The following is an 18,408-nucleotide window of genomic DNA, read 5'->3' on the forward strand; positions in this document are numbered from 1 at the left end:
TTGTTATACACAGAATTCATTTCCAAACATTTTCCAATATTTATGCAATGGTTTGGGAGTTTACTTCATATTTTCATTTCTGCACCACAGTGTTGTCCAGGACTAAATAAGAACACCTGTGTATTTCTACTCCCAGTCCTGAGCCCTATATTGCCATCTTTTTTCTTCATTTTTTAAATTTTACTAATTTTCAAGTTATAAATCAAATGAAAAGTCTTTGTTTTATGGATGTTATATCCGACACAAACACATATCCAATTATATTATTACCCACCCACTAAAAAATTAATACAATTCGATTTCTCATAAAATTTTTCTTGAGAAAAGCCGTTTTCTCTTGGTATAGGACTTTGCTTTCAGTTGTATTTTGAGATAGTAAAACCATCATATGTAATATCTATGTATGTGTGGAAGGATAAATGGAGAAGAAATTAACCCAATGGTGAGATTTTTAATATTTCATTGTCCTTAGAAATGTGTGAAGGTGTGATTTTTTACAAAAGACTTTTTCAAAATATCAGAGATAAAGGAAAAAAAGCAGAAAAAAAAAAAACGAGAAAGATAGAGGTGGGATGGGGGGATAAAAGATGGGGAGGAGGATTTCAAATTTCTTTTAACATGTTTGATATGATTAAGAAAAAATAGACTAAAAATGGAGATGGCAGGAAAAAGAAAATATTTTGTACATTTTGGCATTAATGCCTAAACAAAAGAAAGAGAAGAGAAAATGGAAACGTCTTATAGCATAACTAGCAGGGTAAGTTACTCTTCGATTAAAAATCAGAGTTATTTCCCTTTACTTAGTAAATGAACTGTCTGGAAAACCAACTCTTCCTAATATGTTTTGCACCAGTTTAAAAAAAAAAAAAAAAAAAAAAAAAAAAATTAATTTTTGACTCTAAAATTTAAACATTACTCATTTAGGGGTAATGTTGATCAAGAATATGTCAATTTGTGTGTTTTTGTTTTGTACTTTGGGACTTTTAGCTGAATATACACACACACACACACACACACACACACACACACACACACACACACACACACACACACACAGCTGCCTTTTATATAATAGACTAGTAGGATTACCAAGCATTTCGCCCAGATAAAAGTATAACATAGCTCAATCTTTCCCTCTTCACATTTCCTCCATAGTTCTTTCTTCATTGCCCTGTCCATTCCTCTCACTGTACACACACACACACATATGCACACACAACCAGAGTCAGAGTAAGGAAAATAACTTTATGAAAATAAATCAGTTACTTCCCTTGAGTAAATGGTTAGAAAACAGACGACATGACAACATTAAAAGATGCATGTATGTCCCTATTTACAATGCCTCCCCACAGGACAGAGTTAGACACCAGGGTCGTTTTTTAACGTGGAGAAAAGGAACAAAAATAAAAATTGTCTCAGTCGTGAAGGATTCCTCCTCCACTGACAGAGAACAAGAAATTGAAGTGCAGCATCTGAAGATCAGATACTACACTGTGATCTTGTCCCGAAGGCCAATGTCTTGATAACAGTAAATTATATAAATGACCATTTGACCTCCAAATAAATCTTTTTTTCTTTAAATTTTAAATATACATCAAGAGAAATATCAATTATAAAAATACCAACTTTGTAGATGTTTGTTGAAACGTATGAAAAGAAAATCAAGCAGTGTGAGTGGAGGGGGGGGGATAACAGAAATATAAGAAAAACATTTTTTTTCTCATTTTTGTTCTTTTTTACAAATGAAATAAAACTTACTTTCTGTAGGAGAACTTTAGATCTTCGTAGACTCGCAGAAATTCCAAGCTGTTCAGCAACCGATTTTACAGCCAAATTTCTAAAGCTCTCTTCCGACATGTCAGGGCAGATTTCACAGAGCTTGTCAAACCAGCTGCCTCCCATCATTACCTGAAATACAAAAACATCTTGAGATTTTTCTCAGCTTTCACCTAACACAAAAATTGCACAAATAAGAAAATAAAATGCCAAGATTTTGAACTTTTATCTAAGCCTCTTTCTAGCCTCATAATCCTTCACTTTTTATTAAAGAACAATATGTAGCTATTTGTGTGTGTGTATATATATATATATATATATATATATATATATATATATATAAACAACAAGTAGTTAATAAAGCATGTTAAAAAACACTTTGAAAAAGAGTTAAAAACATTTAATTTTAAAAAGGAAGCACAAAATAAATGGATAGTCCTTAATCCGCAGTGTTTTGAAGAAATATTTCCTTCTCATCAGAGGTTAGGATTTAGCAAAATGCGGGATCGGATTTTATATATTTAAATTTTTATTCTCATAGCATTTATATGCTAGTTTACATGTCACAGAATATATCTTGTAATCTTATTAAATTTACTTATATATATTATTAATATTTTATTTATTTATTTATTTTTTTATATATTAGTATAAATAGTAACTGTATTGTTCTACATTTTGTTATTGCGGAAGTGGTATTTCCCACTGGGGAGCCATGTATTTTACAGCTGTCCTGTTTTTAAATCTCCGAAACAGCTACATGGAAGGCAGCTGAGGATCCCAGTTTTCTATTTAAAATTTTTTAGTTAAGGTTTTCTTTTCTTTTTTTTTTATCCTTATATAGTTGAATTAATTGTAGACTTTTGAGAAGTCGGCTTATGCAAGTCCTAAGTCAATTTAACAATTTTAGTTAAGGCTTTTTTTTTTCATCCTTATATAGTTGAATTCTTTTTTTGTAACTATAAACTTTTTAGAAATCGGATTATGTAGGTGCTAAGTCTGCGATAGGTGTTAAATTTTTTTCTTTTTTATATATATATATATATATATATATATATAAAATGAAATATTGAAATGTTGAATTACAGATTGTATAAAACTGTAAACAAAATCCAAATAAATATTAGTACCAATATTTATAAGACGATTCCAAGCAGATAAAGAAATGAAAAAACTTTAAGATGGAATGATTTTCAGATGAGAGATGAACTTTACGAAAGGACTGAGAATCATTGATGGAATAGACCAAGTTCGGATACTTGTGCAGACAGTACATAACATTGGATTGGAAAAAAAGACATCTGCAGGGAAGCAGTTCTGTGGCAATGTGTTCATTAAACAGAAAATCTTTCCTAAAAGATCTGCTTGTAGAAATTCTCCTGATGTTAAGCATACAGAGAAAAAAAAAAAGAAAAAAAAGGAAAGAAAAAAAAGAAAAAAAAGGAAAGAAAAAAAAAACGGAAAGAAAAAAAAACGGAAAGAAAAAAAACGGAAAGAAAAAAAACGGAAAGAAAAAAAACGGAAAGAAAAAAAACGGAAAGAAAAAAAAAAACGGAAAGTTTTTTTTTGTAATGGTAGAAAAACAACGAGTTATTGTTGTGAATGTACTTGTTTAGGTTTCTAGCATTTTCTGTTAGTTTAAAGATATGATAAATGTATAATTGGTGGGTTATGAATTTGTTGATGCGATGTATTATTAAGGTGTAATCGGTCAATATGACAAAGGGGGAGAGAAAGTCAGTATTGGAATTAAAATAAAAAAAAAACATAATAAAAGTTATTAATGGTTATTTACATCCGACATCTTTTTTAAAGATATAAGAATCAAAATAAACAAAACAAATGTTCATGACAAGTGAAGTAAAAATTTTACTCTCCAAAAGATGCTAGTATATATTTGAATAATTTCAACATAACTTCTTTTTGCTTGTAGAAAACCGGTTCCAGGTTTCTGATGCAAGTAACCTCCAAGAACAAGTGAAGCACCAGAGATTAAAGCGCAATCGAGCACCTTCCATAAAAATAATGATGGGGTAGTAGGGACTAGCAAAATCTCTTATGGGAAGGGAGGTAATAAACAAAAGATCGTTCTTCACTAAATTTTGGTAATAAATTTTAAGGTCTGCCTAGGCAATGCAGTTTGTTCTGAGTAACACCTCCCCAGATATAGGAGCAGTATTCATATTTACAACAAATAATTTAAAACAGATATTTAATACCAAAATAAAATAACACAAATACACACATGGGAATGATCTGCACAAATTTAAAAGAACTATAACACACACAAAAAAAAAAAACTTACAGTTAGCCGTGTTGTAGGAGTATTCTGGCAGTCTTGAGAAGGAAAAAGACTTGAATCATAGATGACTCCCAGAAAATGTGGGTGTTCAATATCAGGAAGGAGATGTCCAAAACCCTGAAATTTAAAACAACAATGATCGGCTTATTAGTATTGCTATCATGATAATGTTATCATGTTACAAAGTAGGAATGTCACAATGCCAGAACTTTTATACGAGTTAAAGAAAAAAAAAAAACTATATTAGATACCACTGAAAAAGAAAAGTCCAGTAATCTCACAACTAGTAAATGATCTTGTACGCTTCATGTAACAGAACTTTAAGCACTACACAGCCAGCTTTTCATTCCAACTAGGAAAATTAGTCCTCAGAGAAAGACAACACACATGAAGATATAATTATCAAGAATATTCAAATGGGACAGAGATTCATCAGCCCAAATATGACAACAATATTCTATACATGGTTTGATAGTAGATATCTAGAGATAGATGACAGCTTTAAGTCTAAGAAAGTGTTTAGAGCAATAGAGAAGTGATTTTACAAGAAACAGAAAGAGCAATAGATCTAATACATAAACCCCAAGAAAGATTTGTTGAGAAAGAAAGGCCATAAAAATTTAGAGTCGATTTCTTCTCAAGGGCAGAGCCATTTATGAGTGTTTAGATAAAGTAACAAACAAAAATTATGTTATTGATGCCTCCTCTCAGTCATTATGCTAAGAAACAATATGAAAACCCGTAGTTCCAAAATAATAAATTGATGTGCAGGAGACGAACGGGAGTAAATGGTAATCGTACTGAAGAAGTTTTCGTTTGTAATCTAATGTTTTTTTTTTTCATACAATTAACTCACCTGCTTGAAAAGGACTTGACCATCAAATTCCAAATTCACAACAATAACGTTAGCTCCCGAAATCTCTCCAAGAGTTTCTTTTAATTCTTTGTGGTTGTCCGATATCAAAGGACTCAAATCTGCAAACATAGAAAAGAAATTAAAACTAACAAAAAGGGTATCCAAATATGAAAATACTGAACGTTTCTGAATTTTTGAGATGAGGATTGGTTATTTGTATTCATCGAACTACTGTTCTCAGCCCAAATATAACAGTATTCCATACATGATCGCATCTTGAGTATGATTTTCACAGCATTTCAGTCGAAGTAACCTCCGACTTTTTTCAGGCGTATCTTGTTGAACTCTGGAATGTTTCTGTTGAACTTGAGAATTTGGATGAAATTTCAAGCGGAACCCTTTACGGGGGTAGCATGCTCTTGTTCTGTCAGCCATGGTCCTAAGTAATTCCCAATTGTATTTTTCAGTCGCCCACACTGAGGATTGAACCTTCAGGAGAATATCACTTTTTTACAATTGATTTTTCCAAGTACTTTAGCCACTGTACCATGGGTCCTTGAAGACAATACGAATTTTAGGAGCCTTAAACCTATTTTTTTTATTTCTATTTGTAAATATCACTATTTATTGCTAATTATTACTATATATTAACGTATATCTAACTATATATATTAATGTTTTATACTTATTACTTGTATATATCATCTATTATTTATAATTGATTGTTCCTATATCGCATTAAATTCTATACTACATCTACTTAGTAATTGGTTATTCCCCAGCATACGTGCTGCTTCTTTGAGTCGTCTTACACTATAACCTTCTGTCAAAAATTTTTACCTTGTCCCATAATAGTAGATGTTTTCCTTTTTTCCTTCCAGATATGGTCAGCTATACCTGTTTTTCAATCTCTTAATATACTATGGCTATTCAATGTTCTTCCAACCATACTTTTAGTGGACGACACGTTTCACCTTTGTATAGTTTTCCATATTTACATGGGATTTCATATATACAGTTCTTAGTCATGATTTTTTTCTATAGGGAGCTTAACTCTCACAAGCTGTTTCCAGAGAGTTGAATCACTCCTGAATACTGTTCTGATGTCATATGGATTATATATTTGTTGAAGTTTTTCAGACAAGCAACATCCTGAACACATCAGTTTAAATTACCACATTTAGATTTCTAGTGGAAGTTTTTTGCTTTTTTACTTAATCTAAGCTTAATTTGATAAATTTTGTTTTTAACATTATCTTAACACATCCAGATCCAAATATTCCAACATGCAGAAAGAAAATGTGTGGAAGTCAGACAAAAAGGGAGACAACTAATGTTTAACTATATGTGCTTTAAGGGAATTTATGTAGAAATTGAATACTTTGAAACATACATACACTGAGCAAATAGTGTGGAAAATACATGGTCAGCCTTGATGGAGTCAGTTTCTGTTTTAACCTATAAAAAAAAATTTGAAAAAAAAAAAATAAATAAATAAATAAAAGATGGCCTTAAGCAAACAGAAGCAAATTAGTATGTTAATAGTTTATTATTTATATTTTATAAAACTGGGATTTATACTTTTAGGAAAAGAAAATGGTGCTTAGAAACAGTCAAGAGATCGATTTTTTAAAATATGTTGTTTTAAGTAAAATCAATATTATCTACTTAATTGTCACACCAAAAATAGTAATATATCCAAAAATTACGAAAAATCATTGAGTAGAAATTTATTTCTAGTTAAAAGTAATTTTTATGAAAAAAATCAGGTAAAATCGTAGGCAGTATGAGGCTATACACAGGAAACATAACTTTTTTAATATATTACTATTTTCGACATGATAATTAAGTATGTAATATTGTTTTTGCTCAAAACGATATATTTAAAATATCGATTTGTTAACTATAGCTTAAACAAACACCAAAAATGTTTTCATCAGCATCTTTTTTGTTGTTTGCCTAGAAAAAAAATGGGGTAAAATTAAAAATTTCTGTCAACTATCTAAATCAGTAAAAAAAAAAAAAATTTTTAATGTCATAATCGTAAGAATGTTCACTAATGGGTTGGAAAACCAGGGTTCAATTCTTGGTAAAGTCATATCAAAGACTTAAGAAAAAAATGGTATTTGATGCCCCCTTGCTAAACACTCAGCATTATAAAGTATCAATTTGGAGCAATCCTAATAATGGAGTGGTGCCCTCCCGTTGTTGCGTTATTAAATGTATATAAATAATTTTCTAGTTTGCACTTTTCAATGCTTATGAAATTATATACACCGGACAATTTTTTGCTGCTGTTCTCAAAATCAACACAGACAAATTTCATCAGCATACAAGTTTATTTACAATTCGCTGTTGAGAGAGAGAGAGACGGAACAGAATAACTGCATTTAACAATAAATGTGTGTGATTGTGTGTGTGTGTGTGTGTGTGTGTGTTAGGCAACGGCAGAATTTGTCACTCACATTGGACGATTGTCGGCTCTCCTTTCTTTACTTTTCCTTTTGTTTATCTTATGTGAGTCTTATAAAGATATCAGCCGACATTCCTGAAATGTAAATATTTAAAATGTTTGATTGTTCTTTATTTTGTGTTATGCAATTCTAACTTTCTGACCTGGAATGTAAAACTTTCTTTGTTTTTGGTGATAATTACAATTCAGGTCATTTTTATAGGACAAGAATGTAGATCAAAGTCCATCTGGAATTTGCATGTGTGCACATCTTCAATTTTATCTGTTACTCCGGCTTAATATTCAATACTGTACACCTCAGTATAGCAACTCATAAAAATGGAATCTTTCAGTCACCCTTTACTATAGTAAAACACTTAGCTTTACTCTTCATTCTTATGATTAAATGAAAAAAAAAAAAAAAAAAATTGACCTGCGTTCATTGTTGATAGATGTAAATCTATGAATAAGCCATTGATTGGTGCCTGCCCTTTCCTCATTTGAAGGGATGAAACTAAAAAGTTTAAGTTTATCTGTATAAAATGTTTGGCTAATTGGTTCGTCACACTAAAGTTTGAAATAACATGTTCATTGATCAATATGTTTCACATCGATGCCTCCATTTAGTTTCAAAAGACAAAGGATAACCCCTGTAGGGGCAGCTGCGCATGTAATTGTGAGACAAGAGTTTCACAATCCCCAACCACACCTCATCTGAATCGGCACTGTTTGATTTCAGTGGCAAGGAGAAGTTCAGGATGACTGGAAACGGTGTATCAACATGATTATGCTGTATCAATACGTAGATTGGGTAAAACTAACTTTTCTCTCTTTGCTAATTCACAAAAAAAAAAAAAAAAAAAAAAAAAAATTAAAATGAGATTCTAGTTTTTTTAGGCGATTACACATAAACAGTGTGAAGAAGTTAACGATAAAGAAAACAAAAAAAAACAAAACAACTATATTTTTAAACTTTAGAGCGAGAGATCACTTTTGTATATAAAGTGAACATAAAATGATCACTCACTTCCAGGCTACGAGGTGGTAATGATCACCTATTTTCGAACTAGATAGCATTTTTAAGGAGAATGTTAAAAAATGCTATTTGGTTCGGAAATGAGTGATCATTCCGCCTGTTTACTTGTAATTGCATAAAAGAAATTAGAATTTAATTTTTTATTTAAAGATAATTATACTGGGTGCAAATCTCCAATAACATTGCAAATTTATTGGATATTTCTTAATATGCATCTGAGTTTGTTTTTTTAAAATATCTCCGCTTTAAAAATCAACAAATCTTTTCTGTTACTTACGATGGCCGTTCCTGAATCTAACTTCAGCCCTATGCATGGTGACTGAAGTCGCAACTCACATTTCGGATTTTGATGCACCACATGTGCCAACGTTTCGGTCAATTGTTGTAGACCTTCCTTCAGAGAATAAAGAGCCCATTTCTCTTCATTTGCTTTTTTAACTAATGGACAAGGATCGATTGCAGATTTTCCTGTGTTATAGAAATGAAAACATTTAAAAAGCTTTATATTCTTTTCTAATTATTTTGCAAACTTATTTAAACACTTTTAGATGTATATTTATTATTAAACTAAATGTAAGTTAATCAACATTTGTTTCCCAAAGACAACTTTCAAAAATATATATATGGCATTACTCTTTCTTTCTTTTTTTTTTTTTTATATAATGGTGTTGACATTTTTTTTATAATAGTGTTACCTTTTTAAAATGTTACTTTTATGGAAATTGGAAAGAAACTCTGGAAAATAAATTGAAAGAGATAAAAAGGTTATGGTTAAACTGACCTGCAAATAAACTTCCAAGTACCAAGGATCTGTGGTCTCGTTCCAACCGATAGAAATCAGGAAAGCAAGCATGTGCACTTAACTTGCGTATATCACCAGCAAAAATGCCTCTACACATGGAGCTCATTAAGATATTGGTAACCTTTAAAAAAAAAAAAGAGACTTTTTTAAAATATATGTCAAGAAACTATTTTGGACCTTTGAGCTGGGTCATAGCCAATTTTATTATGGTGTACAGAATAGATAAGATTGGCAATATTGGGAGATATTGAAAAGAAACCAAAATTATTGAATCTCTTACCTTCTTCATCTGGTTTCAGTATTTTAGCAGTCAAATAAGAATAATTTCCCACTTATACCATTTCCCTTTACTGCAACTTCCTACCACTATACTCACCAGCTCATAGTAGCAGAGCCACCAGATATCGCTTCTCCTTGTTCTTCTATTTATGACTTGTATCAATATTAGTAACATTAATAATAGTATTAGTAAGATTAGTAGTAATAGTAATACTTTATTATTGCTATTATTATTTTTATAATCATCATTATAAGTGTCCAAAAGTTGAGCTGAAAGCAACACCTCGTACCTACTCTCCATGCAGTCCAATCCAAATAGTTGACATCAATCGGGTTGCATGCAGTCATCACTTCTTATGCACTCAAGCCAGCTCTTCCTTGGTCCACCATACTTCTCAGTTCTCAATATATCAAAATACGTTATGGAGTTGATGCAAGAGGTGGAATGCTTTACATAGTTGAACTACCTAAGATGCTGAGCATGTAAGGCATCACCAATGCCAAGTTTCTGATAAAGTACGAATGATAGGATCCTTTCTTCCAGTTTTCAACTACACATCCACCTAATCATCACATGATCAAGCCAAAGTAGACTAGTATTTGGAGACCATGTTTCACTGTTGTGAAAAATGCCAGAGCGAACACAATTTGTAAAGACTTTCTCTTAATCTTGAAGGAAATGTGTCTAGATGCAAGTTGTGCAGCAGCTTCCTGGATCATTCTACACAACACTGAACAATGGTAGCATGGTACTATATGTTAATATTGTGTTAAAAGACTAAAGAAAATAAAAGAAATTTAAAAAAATAATTAAGCAATTTTGTTTTTCATCTTCAAATCCGATAGCACATTTTAAAAAAATTTGTTTGCATAGTGTTTTTACCGAAAAAATTAAAGTTGAATAAAGCGGTCGACCATAGTTGAGGGCGACCTGAAGACTATCTTTTCATTATCTGTTAAACCAAGATATATATGCCCTTGATCCTCCTTTTATAATGCTGAGTGTTAAACAAGTATCAATTTTTTAAAGTCTTTGGTATGACTATCAAGGATTGAACCCAGATCTTCTTGCCCATTAGCAAACAGCTTTAGTCTCTTAAAATCTAGTTTTATGAACAAGTAGATCAAACTGATGACAAAAAAAAACATTTCGGAAACTATCTCTCAACAGATTCTCTATACATGCACTGGACTCCTCTCAGTGAGACGAGGTGCCACCTATTAGGTTTAGTGCATTCTCACTTAATTTTTCATCTTTTGTATTAATTAATTTACTGAGATTTTCCTTTTTTACAATGTGTCTTACAATCTGACGATCTAATTGTTCAACATGTTTGACGTCCGTCATGTCTCGTCTGTTGACAACACAACTACTTTCGGCTTGCAAGTGAAGAGCTCTGCTCAATGTATATTTCCCTTCCATGGCAAGGAGAACTAGAACTGCACAGGAGACAGAAAACAAACCACCCTAACAATGACCTAAAGTCGAGTGGCTTTGTGATTGAGGGACCCAATAACCCCCCACTACCGGCTGGCTCTACTCTGGTTAAATCAAACTCAGAAATGATTCAAGGGAGATAATTAATAATTCACAAAGATGACGGTTTCTGACAAATTTTATGTTGATACTTTAAAAGCTTGGGTGTTAACCCAGATGATAGTATTGGTTATTTTTCATGTGACAACAGACTTTCTTCTAGTCAACCAGTCTTTCCAAGTTACTATCTTATCTTTTCTAAGCTGCCAATGGTTCATTACATCGATTTTACATAAACTCAAAGTTATTAAAAGAAATAAATAAAAATTATCAAATGTCAACATTATAATACTCACTTCAGTTCCAAAATGCCTGCTTATAAAGCTATGGATAGATTCGTCTTCATCGGTCGGTGAACGTTTGCTTACAATGTCTCGTATAAAACTCCAGACGAGTGCTTGAGAGAGAAGAGATGACTTTTTAAAAATACCACTCAAACCTGAAAATAACCGAAGACCATGTTTTCAAATAACAGTCTATTCAAGTAATAGTAGTCATTTCATAATATATCGTCTGGTTAGAATAGAGATTTTGTTTGTAGCTGAAACTATCAGGTCAAATGAAAAGTTTTTGACGGTTTATAGAAGGAACATTTTAAACCATTTTAATTTATTTTATGTATATTTTTATTATTTAAACATATCACCATGATTAATTTATAACTTTTTGTTTCAAATGATTAAAGCATCATTCATATTTTTCTGCAATATTATCAGCCATGTTGACCCGAAAATTACCATTTCTAATCAACAGAAAAGGAGTCCTGTTCCATCATGATAATGCTCGTTTTCACACAGCACTACTGACCAAAGATCTCCTGGGAGAATTTGGTTGGGGAATCTTGCCTCATCCTGCATATTCTCCTGATCTAGCTTCCTCAGATTATCACTTATTTTGAGGATTATAAAACCATCCAGATGGCCTCAGGTTATCATGATGATGAGATTAGACAAGAGTTAGATTCATATTTCACATCAAAATCTAAAGAATTTTACGAGAAGCATTTATAAACTCGTTGACAGATGGAATCAAGTTAAAGACAGCAAAAGTCATAATTGTTATGAATAAAGATTTTCAAAAACAGTTTTTACATTTTCAAGATGAAATTTTAAAATCGGCAAAATCTTTTGCACTGACCTAATATGTCACATTTCTCAGATATGTCATATCTCTATTTGTATAGATTTTAGTATGTTTAAATGCTTATATATTTGTGATGTAATGAATACAAGTATATTCGGGTCCCTCCTCACAAGAATATGATTGATATGATTAAGCTATAAATACAGACTGGTAGAACAACTTCAGAGAGACGCTGAAAAATATGCCATAAGCCTCACATTTAAGAATATACTAGCTCCGAATACCAATTCAGTAAGGCAACTTGTTAGATTATTACTTGAATACTGTAGCTAAGGCCACTCAGCTATTTTTATTTATTTATTTATTTTACACAGGAATCACCACTTATCAAGGCCTGGAGGCCACTCAAGGATAAGGGTTAATGGGTATACATTAGTCAATGTGATTATAGTGTAGTAAACATAAGTAGTGGGAATTTTGTAAATTGGATTACTTAGTGGAACGGACTTCAAGCAAATACATTCCTTTCGTGTGACATATCAATTTATATATATAGGATTCAATCCTAGACTAATCATTATTAATTATGAAACACAGATGCTAGGCATAAAAGATCCAAATATGGGTTATGTTTAGTTCAATTCAGTTTTATGCAAAAGGATTAAAAGAAGGCAGAAACCCTTCATGAAAATCAGATGCGTCTGAATTTTTAACAATAGGTATTAGACATCAATCTATATATCTATAAAAGTGAAAGTGTCTGTCTGTCTACATTTCCCTACACAATAACCCTGTCAATTTTCAGTCTACAGACTCGAAATTTGATAAAAAGGGTACTGAGATTTGGGGAAATCTTTGTAATCAGTTTTCGTCCAGAAATTTGGCTGTTAAGGGGTCAAAGTTCAATGATTTGACCTTTGAGAACTCTACCAAACTCCGACAATTTTGGGTCTAAACACTTGAAATTTTAGATATAGGTTCCTTGGACATGGCTCTAACTTAATAACTTGATTTGAGCCCAAAACAATAAATGTTAAGGGGTCATAATAGACGTCAAAGTTAAAAAAAATTGACCTCTGCGGTTTCTACCAAATTACTCAGACAATTTCTGGTCCAAACATTTAAAATTTTACATAAAGGGTATTCAAAGATAGGGCAAGCTTTTTAATCGGTTTGGGTCAAAAATTTGAGCTACAAATATATAAATGTATGTATGTACATGTTTGCCTAAAACTTTTGACAGAGGCGACGGATTTTCACAAGATCAGTATCGTTTTGAAGCTTGACCTTTCAAATGAAAAATACCGAAAAATTGGCTAAAAACATTAATTTCTCCACCCTCAACTGGGCACTTTTCTACAGGGAGGGGGTCGCTTTTTTGCCGATATTTTCAAAAGTCATCCCCTCTTTTTGATTGTCTAGCCTTAATTTAAACCTACGTCACTTCCGGTTTGGCGGTGGTCGTAACAGTGAAGACGTCACGTTTTTTTTCATGTTCTCTTCCTCCTTCGCGGTATGGGTTCGAGCCTGTCTTCCTACTACCACTTTTTTTCTTTTTTTTTGCTCAACACACACCTCCAAACACCCCCATGGGCACCCATGCTAGTTTATAAATATTCCCTAAATAACATTACAAAACAAGCAATAAACAGTGAGAAATAACACTTACTCGTTGGCAGACGATGAAGTTGATTTTTGTAAAAGATATATCGGTCTTTGGCACCAGGGTGAGTTCGGTTCACTGGAAGAATTTCAGATTCTAAACCAAGCTCATGTAGCTAAAAGAAAGAGAAATAAGAAAATGGTTGCATCCTCTGACAGAGATTTGGGATCTGTCTGTAACGAAAGCTACAGCATATTTTTGAAAGGCATTTCATCATATTCTCTAAATCTTTTAAAAACATCTGAAACATTAAGAATTGTTTTCATCTCAATACTGATGCTATTAATGAAAATCCAATTTGTAGGAATTTTTTGTTATAAAATCCTTACAAACGTTATTTTGATGAAATAAAACTATTATTGGCCAATTGCTTAAAGTCAAGATTTCTCATTGGAAAAAATTCCACATGGAACTGAACTTGTCTTGTTCCTTAGATTACGAATGCTTCAATGCAAGGATGTAGAGCAGAGGCAACAGTGACCCACTGATCAAAACACAGTAAAAAATTCTGAATTCTTTTTGTTTACCTGCACTACTGTTGCTGAGTGATACGGAATGGATATTCATTTGCGAAAGTCCAATTTAAAATCATCAAGGTTTAAAATAGATACCCAAAAGTGGTGGTCAACCCTGTCAAAAGCTTTGGACTGATCCAAATTGATCAGTGCAATCTCTGTGTCATCTTTTATCCACTCTAGAGTTGTATGAATCAGATGCAAGAAGTTGTTCTGAATCAATCTCTCGGTTCTATAAGATTTTGGCCAAATCTTTAACTTTATGTTTAGCAGTTATGAGTCTGTAATCCCTCTAGTTCCTCCTCATCATGCCTGTCCCACTTCTTAAGCAATGTGATCATTTCCTTGGTGATTTGACCAGGGATAGAACCGTTGTCAAACCAATGGTTGAAAACATCCATCAGAATCAATACAAATAGACTCAAATACAATTTGTAGGGCAAACCATCAAGTTGTAGCAATTTGTTGCAGCTGACCTTTTTCAACACAGCCAAGACCTTGAACTCTGTAACCCTGTCTTCGCAACAAGTTGTTCTAAGCACATTTGTAACGTTGCTCACATTTACACACGTAAACCCAACATGTTGTAGCAGAGTATGTTGCAAGGAACGTAGGACAAGTAATAACTTGACTCCTTTCTGTTTTGTAACAACATTTATTTCCTCATTCTCCCACAAGGCGTGACTTCTTATTACAGCTGTGATGTCACCCACGTCTCTATGTGATCGTCTTCTTTAACGTACTCCTTTTTAGTCTTTCTTTTTCCTTACCGTGATGTTATTTTGCACACGGCTCGGTATTTGCATATAGCCACCATACATGAGGTGGGAGAGAGTCAGCGAAATAGTTGCCAAACTCCTGGCCAAGAGGCTGAGCAGTTGGCTGAAGGACTCCTTGCAAATCCTCCAAGTCGATCTCAATGTACATTCATCCAGGTGCTTGACTTTTCAAATGTACCTTCCAAATCACATCCTTACATCATTCATAGACATTTATGCTGATGACACTAGTAGCACATCTAAGATCATAAACGACCAAGTTCTCTCTGATTCTCTCTCCTCTGATCTTGAGCAACTAGTACAATGGGGATAGAGGTGGCTGGTTACTTTTAATGCATCTAAAAACCAATCTTTTATCTTTACATCATCAACACTGATCCCCATCTGGTATCAATTGAAATGAATGGCTCTCATCTTGGGGAAGCCTAATGTTTTGACAAGCTTCTGGGCTTGACCTTTACTCCTGATCTTAAATGGAACACATACATTAAATTCGTTGCCAAGGCCGCTGGAAAAATGGTGGGATCCTTCTGTCGATCCAGTAGATATCTCACTGCTGATGCAATTCTCTATCTATATAAGAGCCAGGTACGTCCAAGGATGGAGTACTGTTGCCACATCTAGGCAGGAGCTGCTAGAAAGGATTTATCCTGCCTTGAGAGAGTTCAAAATAGACTTTGTAGCCTCATAGGGGATGTCCTTTTCTCTTCCCTGCAACTTCTTTCTCACAGAAGAGACGTGATGTGGGCCTGTCTCTGCTTTATCAATATTTTCATGGCAAGTGTTCGTATGAGCTCCAATCTATGGTCGCCCTTTGCCAAACTTACACGAGAAACACTCGTCTAGCTGAAAACACTATCAACGATTTCCCCCACTCTTTATCTGTGCCTAAACCTAAACGTAGATTCCATGAACAAAGCTTCTTTCTTAGAACTGCACGCCTATGGAATGGTCTTCAGTTTTCCTGCTTTCCAGCCGACTACAATATAGTTGTCTTCAAGTCTAATGTAAACAAGTTTTTGATGAGCCGTTCCATATAAGTTAACAAATTTACCGAATTTCCATTACTAACAATTACTATATTGTCCAATTTCTACTGTACACTCTTTAACCCTTACCCTCGAGTGGCCTCTTGGCCTTCATAAGTGGTGATGCCTATGTAAAAAAAAAAAAAAAAAAAAAAAGTACCTAGTCAAGCCATGCCAAAAAATTTCCTTATGCTCATCTGCGTCAAACTTCACGATTTCAATTGATATTTTCCTTAGCCTAGTCCTAACTACATAGCTCACATAATGTTCACTATTCTCACATTGTAGCTTCTGCTTAGCTAGTTTACAGTACCCACCCAGCCCCACCCAGGTTAATATTCTATTCTAAGTGCTTCTTTACCTTGGCTTTTTCTAGTATGAGGTGCAGATAATATTTTATAAAGAAGCTTCTGACCTTAGCTTTTAAGTTGACCTACCATTTACTCTCTTTAACCCCATCCCCCCCATGCTTCCGTTCAGTCTTGAAAGACAAAGGATACCCCTTAGGGGCATTAGTGCATGTAATTGTGAAGCAAGGGTTCTGCAATCATCTCTCCTGAATCGGCACTGTTTGAGTTCAGTGGCAAGGAGAAGACCAGGACGACTGGAAAAAATGCCAAGATAAACGGAGAGCACATACAGCACCTGAAAGTCCCAAATAGTCACCCATTTAGTACTCACCAGATTAAACATTGATTAACTTCGGTGATCCAGCGGAAACCGGTGTGTCAACGTGATTATGCCGTATTTAACCATCCCCATAGAAGCCCACTGAATAAACAATTGTAATTTTCTCAGAAGTTTCTTATTTCCAGCAAAGAAGTATTTAACTTTCAGTACACAGTTTATTTAGGCTTATTTCCTAAGTTCAACCAGGTCATAACTAGTCTATGGTCCGAGTGATCTAGCTAGTGGAAAGTATATGATATGATATAAAGTTTGTGTTGCCTCTCCCAACATAAATATTCAGGTGATCAACTGAAAATATTGCAGCTAGTAATCAGGTCAGCTAGACTGGTTTCACACCTTCCTGGCCTTTTAGCTCCTTTCCAGACATTGTCTATTTTTATATCAAGGATGGCATTCAAATCTCATTAAAACAATGTGTTTTGGACACACAACGAATCCCCCCCAAAAAAGGAAACCCTCTTGAACAGTGTTGGATGCATAAACTGTGACAACACAAAATCTTTTATGGCAATATCAGCCATGACCAGCCTGTACTTCACATCTCTATGGACAACACTGATCATCGCAGTCAGAGTGCGTTTCACAAGCAAGGAGATCTTTTCCCCCCTGGGATTCCCATATGCTGAAAAGATGTCAAAGTCTCTGGTTAACACCTGACAATCCCTAAGAGCGTCTCTTTGATTGTAGCTACATCCCCTCCCATGGATGAGCAATCTCTCTGAATGTAAACTGCTCGATTTGAAGAGCTCAAGATCCTCACATTCAAACAAGCCAAGCACAGAGTTATGGAGTTGTCTTATGGAGTGTCACAACCAGTTCTGAAGTCTGCCACTGAAAGGACGCTGACACTATGCATGATGCTGAATGTAGACAATTCTTTGGTATCCTGGTTCCTATGTGCAATGCTGCCAATGTCCTGGAGAAACGTTACTTTCAAGGCCCTATAAAAAGAGGGATGCACAGAAACTGAGACACTTCCCTTGTATATTTTGATCTTAGACAAAAGACCAAGGAACTGTAAAAGATGACTAGGCATTTTTAAATGGACTAGCGGTGGTGCTTGGCGTTGCCTAGGTGTTTAGCTGGTGTAGTAAGGACCCGGGGGGGGGTCAAAACAACAGTAGCAAAGAGACTTGGGTGTGTGTAGATGGTGTAGTCAGGAACCCGGTAAAAAAAAAAAAAAAAGAAGTCATAGTAGGCAGGCAGGCTCGAACCCGTAACACGAAGGAGAAAAAAAGGTTAAAAACCGTGATATTTTAGTCGATGTCTCCATGGTCTGACTGGAAGTCAAGAGCGATTAAATTAAGTGAAGTCAATCCAACGGTGACAATGACTTGCTAAAATGTCGGCGAAAAAAATCGACCCCCTCCATTGTACAAAACAGTCAAGTTAAGGGTGAAGGAATTAATGTTTTTGGCCAATTTTTCGATATTTGTCGTCCAAGATGTCGAGCTTCAAAATGATATTAATCTTGTTAGGATCCGTTATGTCTATCGAAAGTTTTAGCAAGTTATACACACATATATACATACATACATTCAAGCAAACAGGTGAGATTTATATAATAGAAGAAGATGGATAAAAAAAAAATGGGTGCTAATGCACTTATT

At 33.8% G+C, this 18,408-nt stretch overlaps 1 protein-coding gene across 2 annotated transcripts in view; it reads right to left on the reverse strand.

The window, feature by feature from the left end:
- Positions 1-18,408, reverse strand: part of LOC145277728 (protoporphyrinogen oxidase-like) — a 48,727-nt gene that overhangs the window by 12,455 nt on the left and 17,864 nt on the right. For both annotated transcript variants that reach the window (XM_080129431.1, XM_080129430.1), the window contains exons 3-10: positions 13,793-13,901; positions 11,337-11,479; positions 9,204-9,345; positions 8,700-8,890; positions 6,332-6,392; positions 4,935-5,053; positions 4,082-4,195; positions 1,759-1,908 (exon numbers count right to left, since the gene is read on the reverse strand). In XM_080129431.1, the coding sequence (XP_079985557.1) occupies positions 1,759-1,908; positions 4,082-4,195; positions 4,935-5,053; positions 6,332-6,392; positions 8,700-8,890; positions 9,204-9,345; positions 11,337-11,479; positions 13,793-13,901 (1,029 nt within the window). The remainder of the gene's footprint in view (positions 1-1,758; positions 1,909-4,081; positions 4,196-4,934; positions 5,054-6,331; positions 6,393-8,699; positions 8,891-9,203; positions 9,346-11,336; positions 11,480-13,792; positions 13,902-18,408) is intronic.

The sequence above is a fragment of the Euprymna scolopes genome, chromosome 6 (genome assembly GCF_053919585.1).
Source record: "Euprymna scolopes isolate OS-2025 chromosome 6, ASM5391958v1, whole genome shotgun sequence".
NCBI lineage: Eukaryota > Metazoa > Mollusca > Cephalopoda > Sepiida > Sepiolidae > Euprymna > Euprymna scolopes.